The 17403-nt window shown below is 38.5% G+C and overlaps 1 protein-coding gene across 6 annotated transcripts in view; it reads right to left on the reverse strand.

Annotated features, from left to right (window-relative positions):
* FNIP2 (folliculin interacting protein 2) overlaps positions 1 to 17403 on the reverse strand; it is a 51945-nt gene that overhangs the window by 26157 nt on the left and 8385 nt on the right. For 2 of the 6 annotated variants that reach the window (XM_054202854.1, XM_054202851.1), the window contains exon 2: positions 2935 to 3061. In XM_054202854.1, coding sequence (XP_054058829.1) covers positions 2935 to 3061 — 127 coding nt within the window. Of the gene's footprint in view, positions 1 to 2934; positions 3062 to 5125; positions 9678 to 9712; positions 11821 to 17403 lie in introns of those variants that run through there. The other 4 variants (XM_054202849.1, XM_054202850.1, XM_054202852.1 and 1 more) reach the window with 4 other exon arrangements.

Raw genomic sequence — 17403 nt, forward strand, 5'->3', positions numbered from 1 at the left:
AAAAAAAAATAAATCTATTTCTTAAAGCTGTAAAGGAGTTGTGTAAGAAAAGAAAAAAGCAAGCAAATGAATACTTAAATTCAGATGACTTGAATTCAAAGTTTACTCTCAAGTCGCTATGTTTTAACAACCTCTTAGAACTGATCAGAAGGGTGTAAAGGAAGTCTCAGAAAGATACCAGTTACATTAATGCTATTTGTACATGTTTCATAAGACAAGCTGCATTTAATTCATTGGGATTTGCTTAATAAAGTTTTCTTGAACAAAACTTAATGACTTTCTTGTTTCCATTGATGGCTTCTTCCCGCTCCTCCCCTCCCCCAGTTTGAATGTCCATTAGATGTCAGTTAAGAGGGCCACATTATTTTGAACATACTTCTCACATGCACTTGAAATGGTTTATATGAAGGGAGCAAAACCCTAACCTTGCAGCAATGAAAACTGATCAGAAAGTTTTTAAATATTTAAGAAATTAAAAATCCCTTAATGCACATACATTTAATATGCATTAATGGACACATTCATTCACGTAGTGCACATTGGAATGAAGTGTATTTTTTTTAAGTCTCATTTTGTACCAGCATGGTTTAGCTCATTGGGAACATGCATTGGCAGAGATCGACTAAATTTTTTTAAAATGTCAACAAGGTACATGTAGATAGTTTACAGAAAAAGCAAGCAAGCAGGCAAAAAGAAACAGTAATAACCTAGACACTAGTAAAAAGTGGCCATAGCCATATTTTGGGCTCAGCAAGACAAGAAAGGAATGATAACAGGAAATTAAATGGAAATAGAAGTAGAATCCAATATTCCCAAGACTGATTTTTAAGATAAACACTTTGAATACTACAGTACAGTAACAGTAGTAAGTTTTGGAATACTCAAGTCACAATGACCAGATGATGAAACGGGCAAAAGGAAAGATGCGGAAGAAAAACAGGAGGCGGCCAAGAAAAGGGGGGTAGATGATCTGTCATTTTTTGAAAAGTTCAGTTTAAACTAAAGTGACAGTACAGCTCCTTTACCAATTTAAAAACAAGCCTACTAGCATATTAAAAAAAGTAAATTCCTGGACTTTTATATTCTATCCTATATTTGCACTCCTTTTGTGCATTTTTTCCTGGCATAGTATTTATGTGCTACTGCTTATCTAATCCCATTGTGACTGTCATTAAGGGTTTAGAAATGCACCAGGGTCAGTAGTCACGTGCTGAATGAGCTATTGACAAAAAATGCCCAATAAAAGTGGTCTGATATATGCCATCTGCAGAAAGAATCGGAGATTAGATTAAGAACACTGAAAAGAAATGCAGTATATTAAACAAACACATGGTTAAATGAAATACAGACCTGCTAGTTCCCCCAAGTAAGTTTATTGCATACTTTAGAGACAATCGATGTATTTGAATATTCAATGTGAATAAGATTTATTGTATTTCAGGAAAACAGATAAGTGCACAGTAAACACACACTTTCTTGACTTTACTTCCAACAGGACTGAGCTTGAGACTCATTTTGCCTAAACTTTAAATGAATAACATTTTAGGCTCGCTATTTGATAACACACCAAATAAATGACCAAACATTCAAGATCACTTTTAACATCTATGTGTTTGCCTGCCATTCAAAGTGCTCTGACTATTCTAAAAGGGCACCTAGACCCGTGACTGGCTAGAAAACAGATTATAGCCTGTATTGTGGGTTATGAGGGAGGTTATAATCTGTTTTATGTAAACCTTGCATACAGTTCCTGATAGGACATTTTGTAGTCAACTTTTAGTTTAAAGTATTCAAGCAAGTGGAATAATTTGAGTATTTCAATGAAGTCAGAAATATATTTCTTCTTCACATACTGTGTGTTTTTAACCAACTTTAAGATACAAAGGAATGACCTTGATGGGGGGTGGAGGGGTAGGGGGGGTGAGGAGGGAGGGAGATGAAAAGGAGAGCAAGATTAACAGACCAGTCTGACCCATTTACCCTCTTAAGCACATGATCAGTCATCAGCTGATGATGCTCATCAGTCTTACTGATTTGGCACAATGGTGTATTTGCACTGTGACTAAAATAGATATTGCCGGTTTTTAAGCATCTCCATAAGTAAATTCTACAAGTCACAAGTATTTGTGTATAGCTTGTGATTCTACGATAAACCATGCTAGTCTGACATGACGAAGTTGCTGGTTGTAACAAGGGCTCCAGAACAAACAAAAAATTGAAATAATTCAACATAGAAGAGAAACACAGAACTAGTAGGAAAAAAAAACCAAAAACAACAAACAAAACTACTACAAAACACTATTGTTTTACTTGTCTTAAAATCACTTAAGTTTGCTCAAAGCATTACTCCAAAATTTGTGTGCCTGGTGAACAGCAAAAGAATTTTCATCTTGACAGCATCTACTCTTGCTTCTACACGCGTCACCAAAACTTACATGGCTGTATATTGCCATGTGTTAGTCTTACACATTACAGCATGGTTAGCCAAAGCTGAGTTGGTTTAATTCACATAAAGCCAACAACTTTACCAATCCAAACACCAAAGGAAGACAAGCACATTTAGAGACATGCTAGACATCACTGGAACAATGGGGCTGCACAACCAGGGCTAAAACCAAAAAACAATCCTGGTCAACATTAGAAAAAGCTAGGAAATACTGAGTTTAAAGGGGTGTAGATTGCTTTGCTCGAAAGCAAATCAGACCAAAGTTGTTAAGTTTCAATGCCATATCTCTATTATAAACACCAAATAACAGATATGTGTTCACAGGCTTTTTGGAATCTAACACATTCTTGTTGCAGCTATCACAGAATTAAGATCAAGTGAAGGATCACAAATAAGATTAGGAAATTGACGCTGTCATATTAAAATTCCTGCTTTTGGGAAGGGAAACAAAAGGAAAATAGGACAAAAGCAAAATTAGCATTTCATACCTGAACCACAGCTTCATCAATTTTGCGGACCGCTTTGGAATCAAATAAGACCTGTCTGCCCCTCCTCTCACAGTCTTGGTAAACTATCAGGCGGATTTCATTCAAGTCAAACTCTGAAGAGGACCAGCTGCAGATTATGAACACAAGATGTTAAAATAGTGTGCTTACTGCTATGCAGGCTTATTTAAGTGAAGAAACAGGTATTTGGCAAATACATTTTTTACTTAGCATTTACAAGAATCAGGCTGTAACCACAGAACTCCGACTGAAAAGGAACTCAAAGGAGCACCTAAGTCCAGGGTCACTCATACACAGGCAGGTACAGCCAGACCAATTTTCATCCAACATTCCTTCAAAGTTTTCCAGAAAGGGAACACAAGACTTTGTCTCAACAACCTGCCCCAGGGCTTAACTACTCTTAAATTTATTTCCTTCTCCATACACAGTCCGGGTCATCCTTCTTGCAAGGTAGGTGTACTATTTTGTGCAGTTCTCTCAGCGGTGATAAAGAACAATGGATTACCATCCTCTTTACTATAGCCTTTCACAAGCTTAAGGCTTTCACCCTCCCTCTCCCTTCTCTCCTCTGAACACCACAAACCCAATTCCTTTTGACCTATTCCTGTCAATATAAGTTACAATTTTTCCAAAGTTTAATTCTTGTAACTGAAAGACAAGGTATGTGTTGTTCCATTATTTTTCCCCTTTTTCTGAGATGTTTCAGGGTTTACAGAGCAACCATAGATTACCGAGACTTGATCTCTGACTATGACGAAGCTCAATTAGTAGATGAAACAAAGATACCACTGAAGATTCAACCTGAATTAAACAACTCTCTCCAGCCAGAATTTGCCCGTTCCTCAGAGATACACCATGGCACACGACTTGCCTCTTTGCACTACTGCAGGAGGTTTAAGAGCACAACTGATCATAGCTGCGGTGGCAAAAGACTTTATTTCCTAATTCCAAAGGGAGTTGGTCTGCATGTCAGAGCATAGAAGTTTGGCTTTTCATGTTATGTAGCTGACATGCTGGAATTAATGGAAAAAACCTACTGCTGCATAAAGCAGTGGTACACAGCACTGGTGCTCAGTCCTATTGCCTCATCCCTGACCTGGATGAACTGCATCTAGGGGGTAAGAGTACAACAGTTATTAATAGTTGTTGGTTTAACAAATTGCATAACAGACTTCAGTCAAGGCCACACTGATCTCCCACCTAAAAGGATGTTTCATTTAGGAATTTTCCCAAACTACGCCTTACTGAAAGGTGGAGAATTGAGGGAAGAGCACAAAAACTCTGTACAGCTGAAAGACAAGAATTTCTGAAGTTATTTCTTTTATTCCATGCTCTGTTAACAGCCATAAATCAATAGTGCGGTAAACACCATCAATTCCTGCTAGAGTCAGTAAGGTAACCATGGGCAACTGCCTTAGGAACACACTTAGAGACTTGCAAATTTCAAATCATTATAAATAAAGCCAGCTTCATTTCTTCTTTGTGCTTCAGCTTGCATTTCAAAGATAACTCCCCTTTCTATGTAGCTAGAAAGAAAAATAAGCCTAAATAGGCACCTTTTTCAAAGCTGAAAGACCTCATCAATCTGGCAGGTTTTATTCTATTTTTAAATACCTTGGGACAGAATAAGTCAGATACCTATCTCCATTGTTAGGTAATCTGATACAAATATACTCTACATACATAATACAAGGGTCCAGTACACATCAAAGCCAGATCATGGAACGATGCTGGAGGCTGTTTTGCCATCAACAGAGAGGAAACTTGTCAATGCGTTTGTAATGTGTTGCCTCCAAAATGCTAGGAGTGCCAGGCAGATTTCTTTTCACGTCTCCCCTTTCAAAGAGAGTCACAGCATTAAGTTAACCTGCATGAGATCAGACCCGATACCATTGTTGACAGTTGCCCAACAAAGATCCTACACACCTCACAGATACAGAGAGCTGCAACTACACCATCTGCTTTAAAAGTCTGTTACTAGTTTCTCAGCCCACTGCCTGCGCAATGCTATTACAAAATCCAGTTATACAGAATGCAAGAGAACTCATAGCCATCAGTAGACTTCATTTTAGTCTGCTACGTGAATCGGACGCTCTTCAGTACCAGATACACTGATACCTCTTCAGTTATACAGCCACCTATTTACTTACAGACTTTCTGCAACAGACAATACCTGAAGTAACTATGCTGCTTTCTTGAGAAGGCCATGGGTCTTCCCTCCTATTAACAACAAAGAAAAGGTACATCTCCATGGCCTTAATTTGAATTGTATCCAAGAGCAAAGTCTGACTTATCTTCAGGACTGGCACAGCAGGATCTGTAGTTCAGGCCACAGGACTGCAAGTCTAAACTCAGAAAGATTCGTTTCAGGCACGGATTGAGCAAGTCCAGCCCTGCATCTGCCCACTCATGCTAAGAGCATGCTCAGTACTTTTGTGGCATGAATTTAGGTTTCCTTATGAACAGGTGAGCTCCCACATTCTTCACTAAAGCAAACTTCATGTTGTTTGCATGGTGCCAACTTCTGCATAAGACATGAACGGGGTTTTATAACAAATGCTGAAGCAGAATCCAATTTAACAGCCTGCTGAGATGCCTTTTCCACAGAGCATGCTAGGAATTAAAGATTGCTGTAATCTTTCAGAACTTCAAATGGATTTTAGTACCAGACAGCAACAAGCTAAGAAGTTACATAAAATCTATTATACAGAGCTTTACGTGGCTAATAGATCAAATCCAGGGAAGTAACTGCAGATAGCACTTCTTACAGTATCCTTACAGTATTACCAAATATCTAACGTATGTTTTAATGAAGTCTTTGCTTACAGGCTTTGAATTACCCAGAACGCAGATGCAGTTCCTGCAGCAGTCCTAGATATTACAGAAGATAAAACCTCATTCAATAAGATCAAGCAGATCTATATGCATGTTATACAGCCATATAAACCCATAGTTTCAAGACTGGTCAGATGAGTGCGATGTTTTTCTCCCCATCACAAAAGCTGGTGACCAGACTGCTTACAGTACTTCCACCCTTTATTGTTTAAGTCAGCTTGTATAACATACAGCCCCCAAAACAGGGACAGTGGGAGTATTCAATCATCTCCTAAAAGCAGAGTGTTGAAGAATACAGACAGCACACAGAATCATTGATTAGCTCCATTTTCACATGCATCAAAGCCAAAACCCCAAACCTTACTTATCTCTCTATCAGCTTCTTGTTTATTTAGCAATGCTGAAAGGCATGCATTTCTGTTTCTTCTTCACATACATTTTCTGAGAAAGAGATAAGATTCTCTTACACAAAAATCACAGCTTATGAAGAAAAAACAAAATACCACACTTCTGTTTGTATAGCTTAACATTCCTTTAGATGTTAGAAAGTAATAGCTTAAGGGTTTGACTAAGAAGAAAAAAAAAACCTTACACACTTCCACCAGTTGTTTCTGAGAAGTAAGACCATAATATCCAAAATAGACAACAGAAATATTTTAGCCTGTCTTTTCATAAGGAAAAAAAAGCTCCTATGCTCACAGGCAACGTATATGCATACAGGTTCATCTTGCCCAATTATTTGTTAATTCACTAATCAATTTCAACCACCAAGCTGATCAAGGGATGTCTACTTCTATCCACCAAAAACAGATAGTGAAGGAGATAACAGACTCTTTCCCCTCCTCCTCCAAGGCCACAATATGAACTAGTGTTAATTTTAAGGTACCAAAAAAATACTCATAGTGCATTTGTGGGAGGTAGATAGAAGACGGAGAAAGAGAAGATTCTGAAAGTGTTACATGAAAAGCTTGCACCAGAATTTGAACATTATTATGTAACAAAATTATCAATTCTTCCACTTTTGGACTAGAAAGCAAACCTTCAACACGCTTACAAAAAGCCCCTTATTTTCCAGTCGCACCACATTATGAGATTCTAACAGTCTACTCCATGTCCAGTTACAACAAATATTGATGTTTATTCATATCAGAAGAGCCCTTTTTTGCTCTTCACCACCACTCCCGACACTCTCTTACTTCACGTCTCAAGACTCAGTTGTTTATAGTCATTTCATAAAATGTAAACTGGTACACTGTTGATTATTCCCTTTTTCCCCTGTTTCTGCCTAAACCAGCTTACCCAACCATACTTAATATTGAAGGAAGCTATGGGAGAGATATACAATACGAGTAATTTTGCCTATATACCTACTGCTGAAAGTGTTTCTCCTGATAACAAAACTATATAATCCCCAGGGTAAGCTTCATATTTCTTATGAATGTTTAGCAAGAATAAAGGTGCTACAATCACTACTTTTGGAAAACAACTGTTGCTTCTTTCAGTCATCCTAAAAAAAAAAAAAAGCCTTCAAAAAAAAGTTTTGCTAAATACCAACTGAAACATCATTTGCCTTAGCCCTGTTTATATAAATTTTCTCATTCTGCTGATACAAGAAAATTCATATGGTCAATTCCTGTTTAAGAACTACTTAATAAATAGAATGATAAGAGATTGTGCTGAAGGAATATATATTGCTAAGCGACTTATTAAACAAATGTTACAAACAAAATGAATGAAATTATAGTAGGGTTTGTTGGGTTTTTTTCAGACACCTGAGTGTCAACATACTGCAAAGTGACAAAACAGGGTTCTGATGACATTATACCCTGGAAAGGTAAGGAAGTGAAGAGACTGACAGCTAACTGAAATGCTTGACTTTGGCTTAAAAACAATGCATTATGCCAGATCCTACATATTCTTAAAAATTAGCTGAATTAAATTAATATGAGCTTGTGCAGACATTCGTATTTCAGGTTAAATGTGGCTATTTTGACCAAAGAGAATGTTTTCTTAAATGACCACAAAAATAAAAGCCCCACATACCCTTTCTCCCCTTTTTTGTAACTACGTGACCCTTCCTGTTAGTCACGTCTGCTCTGGTAATTGCTGGACCCCTCTGTAAACTAACCGAATTCTCTGCAGCAGAAGTCTGTTGCAGCACATGAAAGCAGATCAGAAATGTAGCTGGAAAAAGGAAGGAGGGAGTTGAAGCCAATGGAACCTCCACCTCTTGGTGGCAGCATGAGTTACACTAACTCGCTTCATCCATCCTATACCTTTAGGAAAGGGCACAAAGAAAACATTCCCTATACATCCCAAATAAGTATTGAGGCTAGTTAGAATGTTAATTGAGTTTTCTTGTTCCTGAGTCAGTTTTCTGCCTGCTTAGTGAGCTGAACTGACTCCCTAAGGGAAGCCAGTTCCAGAAGGATTAGAAAGGCCAAGGCCAGCACAAGGGGAAAAAGGACAAGAGCATGATGCCAGAAAGCAAAGGAAGAAGAGGCAATGTGATTAGGCAATGCAATTACTCCCGCCAGCATCAGCAGTCTATTTGAACAGCTCAGATTATCTAGCCTCACCCTCAGAGTGGATCTTTCCTGCATGTGGAAGATGCTAGAACTAATAAACATCATCTTCAAGTCAAAATAAATAAAATCAAGCTGTCTACATTCATACAACAGGAAAACCAGGTCTACTAAAGACACTAAAACACTATGAATAAAGTTGGGGGCATTTTTGTTTGCTTATTTGTTTTTTTTAAAGGAGGCCACAAGTTTGGAACAGGTTACAGGTATCCTGGCAAGTTTTCTCCCAGAATTCAAAATTAAGTTTAATTTTCTTTATTTTCTCTTAAATTGGCATATAAACTACTTTCCTTTGGCTTGTTCAACATTTCTGCCATTACAGATCTGAGACACAGAGGCAAGGAATTCTCTCTTACTTAGGAGAAAGCAGACTCCTTTGTTCCTGGAAAAAAGTCAAAAAAGTTTGCCCCATTCTGCCTTGAATCAGTATTTTCAGATAATATAGATCTCCAAACCCTGATCTTTACAAAGAAAGCTTTTGATTCACCTTTATAATAATCAGCAGGCAGGTATGCAATAACTGAAGAGTGACCTATTAATTTACATTCAAAAACTATTTCAGCTGACCTTAAAACGTTTTTGAAAGTGACTCAGTACTTCAGCGCAACATCTATAGGCTAGATAAATAAAAAGGGTAAAACATATCTATATACCTATATATCTATCTATATTTTTCTGCTTCTTAGATCAGCAATCCTGAATGTAGACTATTTGCTATAACACTCTTGAGCATTACAGTTTGGAAAAAGCTGCCCTGAACCTATTTTCCAACAGTTACATAGCAGTAGAGACTCAGACATTGGAGACAGGCTGGCACACATCTGAAAAAGACACCACAAAGAAGTCAAAGAAACACTATTCATATTCCATATTACTTTGATGTAATGCTTGATCTAGAGGTCATTTACAAGTAAAGCAGAGGGTTCCTTCCTGCATTCTTCCTCCACTTACATTATTCTCTCCTGTTACTGCTCTGCACACTGTTACTACTTGACCCACTAACACAGGAGGTGGCAAAAAAATAAGAGGGGAACTAATTAGAAAACTAGAAAGAGAAGGTAAGATTACTTAACCGAGAAGAAAAGCAATTATCCTTCGTGCCTCAGTTTGCATACACATAAATCTTACACATCAGAGTCAAGAATGTAGATTCATTTTCAGACAACAAAGAAGACTTTTTGAAGTATCAGTTACCATCATCAGCAAGAATAAGCTTCTAATAGAACTTTTCAAATTATTTACAAAATAGCCTTTCAGGCACATGATTATAAATCTAATATCAACTAAAGATGTCATTCTCTGTCAAGAAATCATATATATCAAAAAAGTTTCACGCATACCTGTTTTGCGGCAGTCTAGTCACTTTGCTCACACAGCTGACACTTTGGTCTCTCAAAGGTTTTCTAATCCTTTCATCCAATTTGGTACAAGAGAGATTATTTCCAAGTGGCACATCGCTGTTGTTTCTTGCTCTTTCAACTTGTCCCCCTGTACCATTTACAGCTTTTGGTGTACCCCCACACATTTTCTTCTGCTACAAATCCTCCTGTAAAGCTCCCTCAAAGAAACCAAATACCCGCTGAAGAGATACAGCCTCAAGCGGATTTCTTTACTATAGATCAACCATTAACGATGGTAATTTACCATCAGCTTTCTTCCCTAGACAGGAATATGGTCTGCCGAATTTCCTGTTAGGGGGAAAAAAGGCAAACAGATCTTCATATATTCTATAAGCCATTAATGCAGAAAGACAGCTGTAGCTAATGTACTGCTGCAATTATTCCAGACAGAGGAGCAGACATGACTTCCAAGTTTCAGAAGCCATCGTAGACTTGCTCTTGCTGCTGTTAGAGTTTTTCCTACCGAGGCTGGCACAAAGCTGTAGCAGATACAACAGCCAATATTGACTTTAACTATGTTTGCTTCCTGGTATGTGATTAGGTAGCTGGCAATTATGTAGTCACAAGACTGAACCATATGGCCTCTTAAAAAAAAAAAAGCATAGTTGCTTTTGCAGTGACTCGCCCTTAGTTGCAAGGTTGTTCTAACACTGGCTACAACACCCTGTTAATGGCTCTCATGTGAGCAAGTGTCATCTGACAACCCCTAGCAACCTCATATAGCTTAGAAGCAAATAAGAATCTGTCATCATTGCCATATGGTTATCAGTTTAAAAAAGTGACCAACACCAAGAAACACACCAGATATTCTGCACTGTAATGCTTTTACTTTTAAGGACAAACAGTACACTTGGCCAAGAATCTGATACTACAATTTGAAAAGCTTTTTTAAAAAAGAAGGGAAAACAACCACCAAAAACGTTTGTCACAGACATCAAGTTGGTTGATGAGAACTTACAGTCATGTGCCTATTAAAACAATTTAATAAAATACTTTTGATCAAGAAAAGTTAAGGTTTTAAATGGAACAAAGGAACCTGACGTTTCTGTTCAGACTCTGCTAATTCCACTGCAGAACAAAGTCCTCTTCCCCATGGCTGCTTTAAAAAAGAGTTATCCATATACATCTGCTCATAATTCAGATCTTACATAGCTTTCCTTCCCCCATCAGTAAAATTTTAGACATTTTATAAGATGATAACCATAGTGTTATTTCTCCTCCAGATTAAAAAAGGGAAAATAACTTTTCTAATGCTCACCCAGAAATACAGTAGCAGGGTCAGAAAACACAGTAAGATTTCAAAACCTAGTGCTACGTGCTACCAGCTAAACAGCACAGCACCCTTCTTACAAGGATTTTGTAATCTCAGTAAACCCCAACCTCTAAACACTGGACAAAAGTCAAGCAGAAAACTAGAGCAAGGTTAGGCTGAACAACTTAGTTGCAGAGGGAAGCCTACAGCAATAAAAAAAAAAAGCTCAATTTCGATTCCCAGAGAAATGACAAGTACTAGATCACAATCACTCCTCCTCCCAAGTGAGGGAAACAAGTGAAAAGCTTTGGCCTGTTCTCAAGTTATCCAAACAATCTAGGAGAGGATGACTCCTAGCCCTCACCTCATTGAGCAGGACTGCTTCAAACATCAGTGTCCCTAGTCACCTTTGAAGTGCAAATGAAACAAGCAATTGATGGCCACGTTCCTACACTTAGAGTAAGATCAGCCATTGACAGACTTCACTTGTTCTGTCTTTTCCCCAAACAAAAACCAAAACAAAATCCCGAAACATTCAGTTAAATGACCACAATATTGGTTTCACATCAGAGTCCAGAACTAGGAACTCCTGTAAACTCACTAAATAGAGGTGCTTCACAACACTACCTCATCTGTAGATGAGGTCATCTGTAGAATACTATAAACCCCAAAACACCTGGGGAATTACTACCAAAAATCCCACAGAAGCATTCCTGAACAAAAAAAAAAAGCAAACACACACATGAAACTCCACCCACCCCACCCCCCGAGTCCAAGAAATAGATAATACACAGAAAGAGGAAGAAAGTGTCCTGCTCTCCAGATATAATCCTCTGGGAAGCAGAGTTTAATGACTCTTTTTTCTAGGCTGTGTGACAGCATGTCACCTGCTCTGTTTGTAGGTCATTTCCTGTCCTTCATCTCCACTGCGAGACAATTGCCTAAATGATTTCAACTAAAGGTAATACTTTAGCAAGAAAATTTGGGGTGGGAGAAAAAAGAAATATATATGATGGCGTTATCTCATTAAGAATAATTCTGTATGTTACAGCTGCTCACTAAAACTTAAGCATTGTTTTCAAATCTAACAGAATATTTGCAGAGCTCCCCGTAAGGTTTTATTTTCTAAACAGCTATTAGAAGCAGGCTAGAGAAGTGTAGGAAAACAGAAAGTTTGAATCATACCTGCTGTGTCAATGAGCATTTGTTTTTGAAAAACATACACTTACCAAAATTGATACACAAAAAATGCCTACGACCCAGACATTCAGGATGAGTGCCAAACACATGTTTAAAGGTGAAGTGGAATCTATTTTGGATGGCTTAATGATGAATTCCCGTCTTTTAGTCTGTTGAATAGCTTATATAGAAGATGTAGGTTCTCTTCCTCCCTCCCTATTTGAAGTATTTACCCTACATTGCTCCCCTTCTTTTTAAAACGTTGGATATGGAAGAGCTGTGCTGATGCCACGCCACATTCTTCTTCCACAATGATTTAAAGCAGTCCTAATATGGTAAAGCACTATTAACCTCAGATGAACCACCTTGTTCAAGCATGATACATAGTTACTAGTTTCACACAAGTTAGGCGGGATACATTGCGGATTAGTCATGCAACAAGTGAAGGAACATGTTATTTGCAGCACTTTGCTCACTTTATATTTTCCTACGGAAAGAGATCTGGTGGAGAAAAATAAAAGCTCTCTGTATCGGATCGCTGTACTGAAAGATTAGTTTTTTCAAAAAAGATAATTCTATTTGTTACTGTATGAAAAGCAAAACAGCATTGAAAAATATTTGCTCACTGAAAAGTTACAATTCCACATATTCTCCGCTGAGGGAAGGAGAATATACCGGATTTTTGCAAGGTTGGATGTATTTTTCATCATCTTTGTTGCTAGAAAGCAATACTATCACACATATGCACAAAAAATTGCCACAAACCCCACGCGCACCTGATAGAGGCTAACAAGTAGATCTATACAAGTTAAAGTCACCATAAATTTCCACAAACATCAGAACAGCTGATTAAGCCAGTGTTTCACAATTTGGCCAACTTTCATAAGTTTGGATTCACTGTTGGCTTATCAACAAGTCAGAAGTTTGGGAGCTAGGCTTCATACAGTGTTTTAGTGATTATGCCAAAAAAAAAGAGAAAAAAGAGACCTAACCAAACAAAAAAAACCCAACAACTTGTTTGAAGTAGCACCATAAACAGCACAGAGGGCTCTCGGCTGCTAACCCCACCAACGGAATTCCTCATTAGCAAAGAGAAGAGCTCAAGACTTACAATTACACAAAAAAGTGCATGTATTTAATTGTGTTTTGCCATTAAGAAAACTGTGTTTCTTTTCGTTAAACTGGGACTTTATACAAAGAAAGGCAAAGTACACAATGAGGTTAGCACCCTCGATCCATCACCTAGTCCTTTCCTCAGTACAGAAAAACTTGATTAGTCTTAATCAACTTTCCCCCTTCCATCTTACTTCCCCCCCAACTCCCATAGCTTCTAACAGCTAGGAGAGCTTATTGATCTAAATTAAGTCAATTATTTTACAGAAATTGTTTCATGGTAATAATCTTTGTCATTTCAAAGAACTGAAGGTTGACTTGTTAATTTGACACTATGTAGGCTTTGCTGTGGGTTGTTTTTTTTTCCCTGTTTATCTTTTTAAAGGCATCTCCAGTAACCAACTTCCAGCTTTCACTGGAGCGAAACAGGTTGAGCCAAACGGCAGCAGCCGGCCGGGAGCAAGCCGTACTGGGTCCAAGTGTCTCTCCCGAGGGCCGGGGCACAGGCTGCCTGGCCGGCTGGGCCACCCCACCTCCTCCAGCACACAGCCCCGGCTCTTGGCTAACACATCATTCCCATGTCACTTGTTCCAGCGGCGCCATGTGACTGGGCCAGCGTCCAGGAACACAGCTACTAAATACAGACCCTGCCAAGGCACGTCCGAGAACTGACTCTGACAGAAAATTAGATGAATAGAAATCTCTTATCCTACCAGCTTTACTGCCTCTGCCTTTCCCCACCTTCTCTTCAACAGAAGGCAGAGCTACACATTGCACAGCTGAAGGAGAATTTGGAGCAATAACGCAAGACAGAATAGGGCACTTTATAACACTGTACCAGCTCTTGTTGCATTTCAACGCTGTATGAAAGTACTGACAGATTTCAAACCTTAATATCGCCTATGTAAATGAGCAGACCAGCACAGACATCACGGCCACACCTCAGGGACAGTATCCTGAGGCATGGGTTTGGTTGCCTGCTCTTTCCTGTTCCTTCTCCCTCTTCTTTAAAGCCCTATTTTTTTTATTTAATAAAAAAAGTCTGTATGCAGCTTTCAAGCCCCTGTTCAAAGGAGTAGTTTTAGAATATGAAAATAAAAAAGCATGACTAAAAATATTATTTGTTAGAAATAAGTAAACACATATTAATGCCAACTGATACAGAGATACGATTGTTTGATGTTCAACATCCCCCCCCCCGATTTTTTCTAGTTAGCTGAAAAATACTCCTTTTGCTAAAACACATACAAACACCATTACTTAAAGTAACACACCTGCATATAAGCAGAAACAATTTATTTACAAATTTCCTCCACTCCTGTTATGAAAAGGCTACATTCACAAGTGGACCTTGAAAACTTCAGAGGACATGGCATTCTCTCTCAAACTTTACAGCCAAGTAAGTTTAGGGACCAGAGAATGCTCTCAAGCAGAGCTAGAGGCAAGCGCTACACAGAGACCCCAAGCCCTTCTTCCAAGGGACATTGCTTCAGAAGGGGTCAGTTTCAACTAGCCCAGAAGTGTGTATTCAGCAGCGTAATTTCACTAAAAACAAATTTAAGTTACTTGATTCTAGGTGCATCCTCCCAAATTCATAATATATGAAATCAAAGTTATTAGATGTGGCTCTCCAGCAGTGCTGAGAGCTGAAGCAGCCCAGGTTTTCTGGTCAACTAACATAATATCGGTGAGTCGTCTGTAAATGGTTATATTAAACTGTTATAAGAGCAAGATGGTTTTTTGATTCTTTTAAAATAGAGATCGTAACAAAAAAGTTAGTCTGCTATAATGAGGAAGGGAATGAAAAACTAAGTATGCTGAATATTTATGAAAAAATTACTGATTTACCCAACTAGTAAGGATATGAGAAAGAACACACACACAAGAAGCCATGCTTGATCACTCAAAAGTTGCTATAGCATGAACAGCAAAGTCCATCACTTCTGTCTAGATGAATGCCAGGAAATCCTGACTTAGATTGAATGAAGTGATAACATGGACGGATATAACGTCAGCTCCGGCATTTTTCACTGGTTATAGCCAAAAATATGTTTTGCTCCTCTTGTTGTTGTTATGATAATTTGCCTATTCCATCCAAAACACATTCCTTAACCCTCTCTTGTAGACAGCCTGGAAGGTAGCTTTCCAGTAGCTAGCACTGAATCTTGACGGTTTACATATGTTTATTTTCAAGTTTCACTGGAAAGGGAAGGAGGAGCCGCGTCTTAGGACCCTGTGCAGAAGATCAGGGTAATTAAATCACTCATACCATAATACCTTCACAATGAGAAAGACTACACACAAAACCAAACAAACCACAGTCCTGCAGCTGACTGGCATGGGCAAACCTAACCTTGCTGCAAGACACTATGCAAGAGAATTACGTTGTGTTTACCACCAATTGCGTAGGACTTTGAATGTATAAATAGTCATTAAGTTATGAAATAGCCTCCTCCTTAAAGCAGGCCAACCGCTCTAACTACTCACATGGGATCCTAAATATTTTCTCAAAAAAATACTAGTGTTATATTAGACTTTAAAGTTTATACTGCCAGGTTTATACATAATTACAGTTGAGCACACCCAGTAACATGCTAAGATTTGGCTGCCAAGTAGCAGTCTGTCAATCATGAAATATCTGGACAAAAAGACAAAAATCACAGAAAAAGAGCCAGCTGCAACTTTGTCATGCAATAGGAAAATGCTTCACACATTGAAGATTCAGTGATAGGAACAAACTAAAATTTCAGTCAGCAAGTTTATGGAGCAATTATCTATTTAGAAAAATTTGAAACATTTCTCCTCATTAGAAGGTAAGAATTGGTCAAGCTCCTTCAGTGTTCCCCAGTAAAACACTCTATAAGAAAGTTCTTTCTTTATAATGGACCAGACTTTCTTGAGAGATGAAGTCTACCAGAGCAGACTCATTAGGAGCCTTCTTAACAATTACAGATTCAGGACAACTTCATTAAAAAACAAACAAAACTCTAACTTTCTTTTCTAGTCAAAACAGGGCCCAAGGATACAACTCTAATAAAGTCTATACTCTCACCAACTTTTACTGCTTCAGTAATGCAAACAAAAAGCCACTGCTTCAATCAGATTTCCAGTTCACATGCCAACACCACATTTCAATACAAACATACAATTATTTCTTTAAGCAGTAAACGAAGTTTAATTCAGAGGTTCAAGTCATCTTTGCTATTTCACCCAGGTGTACTTTGCTTAAAAAAAAAAAAAAAGAAATCAGGCAGATGTAGTATCAATGTGTACACAGGTTCCTTGCATTGAGTGATTGTTTTGAGAAATCAATGTGCACTACAAATACAGCGTTCCATTCTCATTTTCCTCTCCACTGCATACCTGCCCCTGGACCCATTACCCAGTCCAGCTACACATAGGCATTTTACAGTTACTAAGTGCCACCATAACTGGGAATCACATGCGATATCATTTTAGCGCTTAGTAAGCATACTATATATCCACAGCCAGAAGTCATAAATATCTTTATAATCAGAGAGGGCTAATTTTTCCAACTCTTTAACTTGATGTGATTGAGAAACTCTTTTAACAGTTGGTAAGGCAGAGGCTGGCACTCCTGAAGCTGTCTACCATGTAAGAGCAACCTTCCTCCAGGCTAAAAGCCAAGATCAAGTAAGAGCTCAGATGCATGTCTGCCAAGTGAACTGAAGTGGTTACCAATTCCCAGCTCTGTATTCCAGCCTTATCAACACAGCTGAGGACTAGAACATACGAGCCTTCCATACCCATTTCTGCACAAAGTCTGACAGCTTAACACAAACTACTGCAAGAGATGGTTATATCATTGACCTTTACACAGACATGATTGAGGAAGGCTCTAACACTCTTTATTCTATCAACACTACCGTCCATCAATTTCAGCACAACACGGGAGAATGCAATAGCATCTTGTACCACTGCAGCCGTTTGCCAAGACCAGAGCCTTAACACACAGGGACTAACCCCGCTGCTGTACAGCTGCGCAAAGTGGTTTCTGCATCTAACTCAGTTCTTCCTTGTGCCTGCACTGGAGGTCACCAACCCTCCTTTCCAGCAGCTTACCAGG

This window comes from Rissa tridactyla, chromosome 5, assembly GCF_028500815.1.
Source record: "Rissa tridactyla isolate bRisTri1 chromosome 5, bRisTri1.patW.cur.20221130, whole genome shotgun sequence".
In the NCBI taxonomy this organism is placed as follows: domain Eukaryota; kingdom Metazoa; phylum Chordata; class Aves; order Charadriiformes; family Laridae; genus Rissa; species Rissa tridactyla.